Raw genomic sequence first — 9324 nt, forward strand, 5'->3', positions numbered from 1 at the left:
GGAGTATTTCCACAGAAACTGGACTGCAGTCTCTTCCTGTAGCTGTGAAAACAGTTTCTGTTGATAAGGCAGAACAAAAGCCTCCAAAGGGGCTTTTGTTCTGTCTTTTTATAGAATCGCACTGTATCTGAACATGAGACGAAACTGATTACTGCCTCTACATGTGGTCTGTGGATAGATGAGACTGAACTGAAGAGGGACAGGAAGGTACGTCCATTTTCTATGTTTGAGCCAACTGAAGTTCCTGCCACCTCCCTCCGCAAAAACCAGAGCAGTGATGACCTGGTCAGGGATGCTCAGGTGAGAGGGAACAAAAACATGTTTACATGCTTAACATCCTCATAGGAATAAATCACAAGTTGGATTTGTTCATTACCAGAAGAATACAACTTGGCATATAATTTGTAATCTTTCTCTCCTCCCATCTCTCCAGTCTGCTCCTAAGGCTCCAGTCAAGGTGCCTCCTCCTGTCCCTACCAAACCAAAAGGCCCTGGTGTTGTGCCCTACGGCAAAGCAGGCCTCAACACAGGCACCTTCCCTAAAGCCAAGCCCCACAGCCAGCAGCCCCAGGCTGCCCAGAGCCGCAGCCCTCTCACACCTTCACAGAGCCAGACACTCCCCCTACCCTCTAAGCAGGACACTCCACCTGCAGCCACAGTACGGCCCTTCACTCCTGAGCTGCCCTCCTCCAAAGATGCCAGCCTGAGTAAGCCCCAGACCTTAGCGGCCAGCTCCATATACTCCATGTACACACAGCAATCTGGCTCAAGCAAGCCCTTCCAGCCTGGTTTGCAGGGCACTCTCAACAGGGCCCAGAGCCGCACCAACGGATTTGTCAGTGGTAAGAATATCAGGTTGTAACTTCTTAAATTCAGTGTAACTTCTTAAATTCAGTGTTTGGATAGTGTTATTGAAAGGACCCAGATGAATGTGGTCATTCTCCTTTGGGGGTTGTAGATAATAGACTCAATAGTAGTATCTTTTGTCTTTGTGTAATCTAACCTTATGTCTGAGAGGGTCCTATGTCTTAACAAGCTTAAATTTGAAGCTTAAATTCTGGAGTAAAAAAAAAAACAAAATAAAACAATGTAATCTCAAATCTAAAAGTGAGAGTCGAGATATAAACAAGGGTAAAGGAAAATAGTATCTTTGTCACTCAATATACATTCACGGTAAGGTAAATCTGCCCTGCTGACGTTTTATTCAGCATACTCAACAATAAAATATTCACACCTCACTGACCAGAGGAGCAGCTAGAGAGGCTAAGCCATCTGTTACATCTTCCCTTTACAAAGAGAATCAACCGCACCTGCTGCTTCTGACTGGAATTGTGGAAATGAAATGGAGCAAATGTTTATCCGGCCCCGAGTCTGCTCTAAGGATTTTCTTGCAATGCACGCTAGTTCTGTAAGCAGAATATTATTTATTAAAAATACTTAATAAAATAAAAATAGAAGAAAACAAACATTGAGAACCCCCCCACCCTTTGCCAGTTAAAGTTACATTAGAAACCTTAGACGGAAAACACAAATTGCAGAAACGAAATATAGTAGTCAAAGCATGCCAGTTAAAAAAAAACCTTTCCCAGTCAGACTTGACATTTAGATCGACCTGGTATTTAATTAAAAAAAATATAACATTTCTTTACTGTCTTTTTTTGTAGTGTACGGTAAACCAGTTATCCCCAGTGGAGGTTCTCCACATCCAGAGAACCCTTATCTGGACCGCCGCTCCCCTGCCCCAGAATCTGAGGTTGACCACACTGGAGCTAACAGTGGTGGTCCCAGCTCATCTGATGCCCCCCAACCTGAAACAGAGCGCATCCCCCGGCCCCTCAGCCCCACGAAGCTGCTTCCCTTCATTTCCAACCCTTACAGACATCAGAGTGAAGGTGACCTGGAAGCTCTGAGAAAGAAGCTGTACAATGCCCCAAGGCCCCTGAAGAAACGCAGCTCCATCACTGAACCAGAGGGTCCTGCAGGGCCCAACATTCAGAAACTCCTCTATCAGAAGACCACGCTGGCAGCTATGGAGACCACTGTTACTACACCAACCACTCCCACCTACACTGGTGAAGCAGAAAAGGTAGCAGAGGGATCTGTGGGGCCACATGTTCCAAGCCCTCTGAGTGGTGCAGAGAACCACCCATCAGAGACAGGACAGGCTCTAGAGGGAGGACAGCCCTTATCTCACATCCCAGGTGTTAATGCCTCTATTCCAGCCCTGGGTGAACAGACCAAACCACCTTCAGCCATCCCAGTGAGTGATGACATTATCCCCCCTCCTCCCCCATCCCACCCAGCCCCCAGGCCAGACGATGCAGTTTTCCCACCACCACCCCCTGCTGGCTTGGAGGACACAATGCCCAACCTGCCCCCTCCACCTCCAGAAGGCTTCCTGGAAGAGTTCCCCCCCTACCCCCCACCCCCATACCCCAGTGGGGCAGAGCAGGACAGCTTGGGAGAAGACACCTTTAACATGAAGGCACCTGAGGTCACAGGCCAGGTCACTCTGCCACCGGTATGAATCACCATCATAAACTGCTGAGCTGTTTATTTTTTTTTTTTTTTGTTGTTGTTGAATTATATGAAGGGCCTTGGTCACTACAGTCCTGTAAAGATTACCTTGTTTGCTTTTATGCTACGTGTGTTTTTAAAACCCCTCACATGTTTATTTATTAGTCCCACAGGGGCAGGTCATGAGTTACAGTTAGTGCACATTCTGCTATGACCTGCAGTGACCTGGTCTGATGTTATATAATTAAATGATCCTTATCAAGAACTACTATTGTTTCTGGAGAAAATGGGCCTTATTCTGCTTACACTAAGCGGATAGGCACCCTACTTTCCCCCATTTACTTAGATGGATTCTGTGTTGAAAGTAAACACCAGTTTATATTTTCTTGTTGTTAAGCTCTGAATGTAACTCCTTAAGCGGTTTTTATGGCAGGTTTTATCCTAATGAAATTCCAGTGTTATGACCCATTTTCCCCCTGGTTCCCGGTTAAGACCCGTTTAAAATCTAAAGAAAGCATTTTTTACTTCACTGGGATGGAATTGTTCCTAATCAGGTTGCATAATCATAGTTTTAGAGAAATGGACTTGTGTCTTACAGCTTGTGCTGATAAACTGGATTAGCAATTCACTGAGAGCTGGAAAAACAAGTCCCTCCTTTTCTCTCAGTCCAGACTGAACACAACAGAGAGTGGACGCTTCCACTTCAGCAGGACAGACTTCAGGATGAGACTCTCAAAGTCTCACGTCTTAGATTTCCATTTTTCTTTCTTTATGTTGTAATGGCCGTTTAAGATCATTTGTGTGATTCACAATTATGACTGTGTGTTTAGGGAAAGAGGACCAACTTGCGCAAGCCTGGCTCTGAACGCATTGATCACAGCATGAGAGTAAAGTTCAACCCTCTGGCTCTACTGCTGGACTCTTCTCTGGAGGGGGAGTTTGACCTGGTCCAGAGAATCATCTATGAAGTAAGAAATGTGGTTTCTTGGGCATCTTTTTCTGCGATGTCAGTCATTATATCAGTCATTTGCTGATACTAAAAAGAAACGAATGTCTTGTGATTTCTCAATCACAGGTGGAGGATCCCAGTCAGCCCAATGATGAAGGCATCACAGCTCTGCACAACGCCGTCTGTGCCGGACACACAGAGATCGTCAAGTTTCTGGTTCAGTTTGGTGTCAATGTCAATGCTGCTGACAGTGACGGCTGGTAAGTTCAAGTTCACTGCTGACATGGTTGATAGTGGATTCTGTGATCTGAGCCTCAAGCAAGTCTGAACTATTATCATTAGTCTGCATGTTAGATTCTTTTTAAGTCAAGACCTGGACAGTTATCCTGCCAGATGAGCAGGTTAACAGCAGAAACCTGAATGTGGTTTTCTTCACATTTCTTCATTTCTAATATCACCTTTTTCCCTCTACTCTTTCTCCTCTTCATTTTCCTGTCTCACCCTCCCTCTAACACAGGACACCTCTTCACTGTGCTGCATCCTGCAACAATGTGCAAGTGTGCAAATTCCTGGTGGAGTCTGGTGCTGCAGTGTTTGCTATGACGTACAGTGACATGCAGACAGCAGCTGATAAATGTGAAGAGATGGAGGAGGGCTATACTCAGTGCTCTCAGTTCCTCTATGGTCAGTGAATGCTTTTTTTTTTTTTTATTTCTTTGTTTTTTATTATGTGTTATGTTGTGTTCCTTTACTTTTTCATTTTGTTGTGTTCTGTGTCTGTTTTTTACTTGACAAAAACGCACCATACCAGAAATATTCTTGTGCTGATTACTTTTCTATTATTTTAAATCTGTCTACCCTCAGGTGTGCAAGAGAAGATGGGCATCATGAACAGGGGTGTGGTCTATGGTCTATGGGACTACACTGGTGAAAACCCAGATGAGCTGTCGTTCCGCGAGGGCGACTGCATGACTGTCATCCGCAGAGAGGACGAGGACGAGATTGAATGGTGGTGGGCACGCATGGGCGACACTGAGGGTTACATTCCCCGCAACCTGCTTGGGGTGAGTTGTGAGTCAGTGAAATTGTAATAATGTAAAGTGTGTTTATTTAATGCAGACGCATTTATCTGTCTTCATGTCGTCCCTAACAGCTTTACCCCAGAATAAAGCCGAGACAGAGGACCCTGGCTTAAAACACAAAGATCCTTGTACATTCCAGTCTGCGAGAACTTTCCAAAACACACACTCATACACAAACACACATACACACAGGCTTTAACAGACTGGAAAATAGAAGGACACTGCTGAAATGAAGAGACAAGGACAGACCAAACAATATGAAGGATCAGCTATGAACTCTTCCTGGCACTTTTCTGTATCTACAACAGAGGGATCACCTCACAGATTTTTTTCCAGGCCACACTGTGTACTTTGTACTCAAGACACTAACGGCATTGTTTTCCTTTATTCCATTGTTTTTGTTGTATTTGTAATTAGTGTCTGAACTACTATTTTTAAATTGACAGAAACTCAAATGTTGGGATGTAAATGGAACAAACAGTATTTTTATCGCTAGAAAGTGATTTTTACACATTTGAAGAGTCTTTTAAAACTTGCTTCCTGGGTTATTTGTTATTTTCTAACATACTTGGGACTCTACATTGCATGAGTTGAATGAATGGATGGTGACGTTTTTGAAATGCTGTTACCATGACAATCTTTGGGGGCTCATCTCTCATCATCTATGCTGAGTGACTGCGCCTCCGTATAACCGCGCTGGAAGTGTAAAGTTTCAGTTGTGCCACCACTGTTCTGGCTAAACAAATAGAAAATTAAATGGTTGGTGGAAAAACAGTGATGAAGCTTTTGATTGACCTATTGCTGTTCATTCTGAAATCTGAGTCTACTCTTCTACATTGGCACATGGCTGAGATGCCATAGACACTGTGTACACATGTATTTCTGTCACACAAACTAGTGATATTTTGCTGTAGGAATTATATTGTTATGAAAATGGACTTTGAAACCCTTAGAAGGCCCTATGGAGAAGGAGATGTCAAGCAGTGTGAATTTTAATATTTTATTACAGCCATTCCATGACAGTACAGAAGGCATACCAGCCTAATACCAGAAACCTTTTTTGTAGTAATCACTAAGAGGTGACACATTATATTGTAAAGTCAGAGAAGAATATCTAAGTAAAATCTTCAAAGGAAAAAAAATCAAAATAAAAATGGGACTCAAATTACTAAACACTCCCAAAACTCAACTCATCACATATCTCTGTCAATGCAGATGTATTTATTTTTGTTACTTTTTCTTTAGTCCTTTTGTCAGAACTATAACCCCAAATGTACTGTAGTATTTCAAACATTTACAATAAAATACTTTGTACTAAGTTTATATAGTCATCTTGTTACTGACCACAAATTAAGACTTTTATCTGCTTTTCTTATCACTGTCAGAAAGGTGAAAAGAGGCCATATTAATTTAACAACACTAGCGTTTGCTGCCCTCTGCTGGACAGCTGATCTTGTAAGTTGGGAGAGTGTGTGATGTTGAATGGATGTATGATGTTGTGTAGCTGAAATAAGCTGAGACATTTACAATGAATCTTTAGAATCTTGAGATTTGTTTCGGGGGTGTGGGGTACAGCAATTTAAGATCATCCAGCTCCCACATTTGTATTTCCACAGCTGGTCTGGTGATTTAAATCATTGCCCTTCCAGTTATCACTGACAAGTTTAACTGCCCACATGCCAGCTCCAACTTCAGGATACAGTTAGACCATTTCCTAAAGTCTGAAACACGAAAAGGAAAGAGTAAGAGATGAAGTGAGTCAGTGTCTTTATGTTTGGACTCCACCAACCCCTGCTTGTAGCTATATCTGACATAAATATTGTTCAGCTTATCAACATTATTTTGTTATGTGTGGTGTGTAATTACATGCTGAAAGCTTTTTGGAATAGATTAAAGAACTGTCTTAAGTTGAACAGGAAATCTTTATTTAGGTCTTGTGTATTAGTCATGTTTTTGTCAAAGTCAGCACAAACCAACATTATTAACAATCAAGCTTATTTTCTGTCCTTGATGAAAAAGTAGGCAAGACATAAAAGATATTTCTGTTCCCATTTCTATTTTTCTTCACTGTCCCAAGACTAAATAATTATAGAGTGCTGCTCAAATCACCTCAATCTCCAAATGAGAACAAACAGCTTGGTCCCAACAGAGTTGGGCAAGAAAATGAACAATTTAGACTCTTAAACAGCACCAGCATGAACTATGAGTGAAAGATAACAATCTCAGAGGGAAATAACATTGTAATTGGTGTACCAAGTACTGCATATGTTTTTGTCTTTATCTGCAATCATGATAATTTGGGGTGTTCCATCTTCTGCAGGGTAAACAAATAACAGGACTGTCCATATAATCTGAAATAACAGTGTTTATGAGGAGGTAATACAAGCAGTGCTGCAAGAATTGGTGAAGTGTCCACAGCCATGCTGATTCATACTCTGGACACTATGGGCTATGGAGCCTATCTGTGCCAAATTTCATGGAAATTTAGATCCAAAACAGACATGACAGTCTTAACTACAAATGTCAACCTCATGGTGGCACTGAAGGAAAAGGCATGGGATCACTAAAATCAGTAAGATTCATGCTCTGGAGACCATGAATGTCTGTACAAAATGCAGGTATAATGTTTAACATGGTCACCATCTTAGGTTTTTGTTTCATAATCTTCCTCAAATAGCACATCAAATGTTTATATCTAGATACATGCTGTATGGGGCGGGGGGCGGGGTGGGGGGGGGGTGCAGTTCATGACAGGAATTGTATCTGACTGATTTGAAGTCCTGCTGCATGCTGTGTTTTGTGCACAGGTCTCTGCAGATCTCTGTAACAGCAGCAGGCAGAGCGAAACAGTCCTGGATTCTTTATTGTTATTATTAGCTACCACACGCTGGGGGGAAACCAGATGTGCTGCATCTTGTGATGTAACTGATATATATAGACAACCTACTGTATGTCCACATATGAACTAACGCTCCACCCCTTCTTCAGGTATCACTGTTGCCATGGTAACCAGTGGCGGTGACGCTCCTTCCTCCATTAGCTCTGGTGAAGTTCTTCTGTTGTGTCCCTTTGTGAGCTCTATAGAGTTAATGCGACTGAATGTTCAAGACACAACCCCCATGCTGCATCAATCCCCTGCTGAACTGCAATAAGGAGCTGAGATAAAATGCTGAATCCAACATCAACACTGCCCACTGAACATGACAAACTGCATTCATAATTGATGCACACATTCATAATACATTCTGTATAAATGAGAGAAGCAGTCATGTGGAATGACAAGTAGCTGCTGTTGTGTCTCTTCATAATCAGAGCTCTCATTGATCTCTGCTGGACACTAGCATGAGCCCTTTGTCTTTTTATGAGCAGTGTGAGGACCCACAGGGTGTGTGCACACAGACAAATATCTGATCTATGTTGTTACTGTTGCCTTGTACAGTATAATGACTCAGATCCCATGTATAGCCCCTCTGGGCATGTTATTTCATTGGGTTTGTGTATCTCTTGGGATAGGAACAGTGGAGAGTGATGGAGCCAGTGTTCCTCACAGGCACCTTCATTAAGTGTTGAGCTCTTGTGTACATAGCGTCCACGTTTACTGCGATATGAGATCAGCCTCACCATGAATCTCTCCTAATCTAGAAATGCAAAACATAATATTTTTACCTGAGGGTCTGAAGAAGAGGAAGAAGGGAGATGGGGAAACAGATGAGGAGCCGCAGGTGAAATTATGTCTGCATGCCTGAATGTGGGTAATGTGAGTCTTCCACAAGCAGCTGAAAAGTGTTTTGATAAAGAAGAAACCCAAAGCAAAAGCTACAGCACATCTTTACTTTACCACTGTCTTCTATAAATGTGCAGTTAGCATATACATGATCAATCGATGTTAACCTTTAAAGCTGTGCTGATTTAATTATCCAAGGGTCTTTGTGGAGGGAAATGTGGAAAGACCTGTGATGTTTCAAAATTCTACAGTCAAAATTTAGCAATATATGAATCATAAATCTGATCAAAATTGGTGGCTAGTTTGCTTGTGTTGCCAGGGTATTGTCAATCAAATCTAATCAAACCACACCCACACAATCCTGATGGAGTAGATCAGAGTTCTTGAGTGTTAAACTCACTGTGAATTTTACTATATATCTTTAAAAATGATGGTATATCTTGAAAATATCAAAAAATGATAAAAACATATATGTTAATGACGGGCTTATTTCTGTGTTATTGCTTGAAACAGAAAAAAGTGGGAGCAGTTTTGTTGTAAAGCAGTAACACAACTTTACAACAAATGGTCACAATATAAACTATAAACAGTTAAAGTCTTAAAACTAGATTTTGACACAGGGAGGATGGAGGATGTGGCATTGATGATATTCTGCTTAAGTGGTTTAAATCCCCCCCAAAATGCGATTAATCAAGTTATGTATTGATCAAATTATATAGAGCGAACCAGGGGTTTTTGGGGCTCCTGGGGGTCTGGGACTCCTTAGGGGTTTCCCCTTTGCTCGGTTGGTAATCCAGCCTAAAAACGTGAAGCACTACACACAGTGGCAAATATGTAAAAAACATAGTTTAATACACCCGTTAATTATTTTTTATTTGAAAGGTTCATGATAAATATTAATGGTAAATATATTTATAGGTTTATTAAACCTGGTTGCATGTAATTCCCTCTGTGTACGCTAGGGGTCAGTGTGTCGCCACGCTGCAGCACTGTGGGACAGGTTGCATTCGTGCACCTTTTTCACTTTGCCTCACAACTGAAACTGCCCTCGC

The 9324-nt window shown here is 41.9% G+C and overlaps 1 protein-coding gene across 6 annotated transcripts in view; it reads left to right on the top strand.

Annotated features, from left to right (window-relative positions):
• Nucleotides 1–5867, top strand: part of LOC121189378 (apoptosis-stimulating of p53 protein 2-like) — a 28917-nt gene extending 23050 nt beyond the window's left edge. For all 6 annotated transcript variants that reach the window (XM_041049438.1, XM_041049439.1, XM_041049440.1 and 3 more), the window contains 8 exons: nucleotides 179–300; nucleotides 434–842; nucleotides 1665–2521; nucleotides 3348–3485; nucleotides 3593–3726; nucleotides 3984–4150; nucleotides 4331–4530; nucleotides 4620–5867. In XM_041049438.1, the coding sequence (XP_040905372.1) occupies nucleotides 179–300; nucleotides 434–842; nucleotides 1665–2521; nucleotides 3348–3485; nucleotides 3593–3726; nucleotides 3984–4150; nucleotides 4331–4530; nucleotides 4620–4661 (2069 nt within the window). In that variant the 3' untranslated portion in view covers nucleotides 4662–5867. The remainder of the gene's footprint in view (nucleotides 1–178; nucleotides 301–433; nucleotides 843–1664; nucleotides 2522–3347; nucleotides 3486–3592; nucleotides 3727–3983; nucleotides 4151–4330; nucleotides 4531–4619) is intronic.
• The last annotated feature ends 3457 nt before the right edge of the window (nucleotides 5868–9324 follow it).

This window comes from Toxotes jaculatrix, chromosome 11 (genome assembly GCF_017976425.1).
Source record: "Toxotes jaculatrix isolate fToxJac2 chromosome 11, fToxJac2.pri, whole genome shotgun sequence".
Lineage (NCBI taxonomy): Eukaryota > Metazoa > Chordata > Actinopteri > Toxotidae > Toxotes > Toxotes jaculatrix.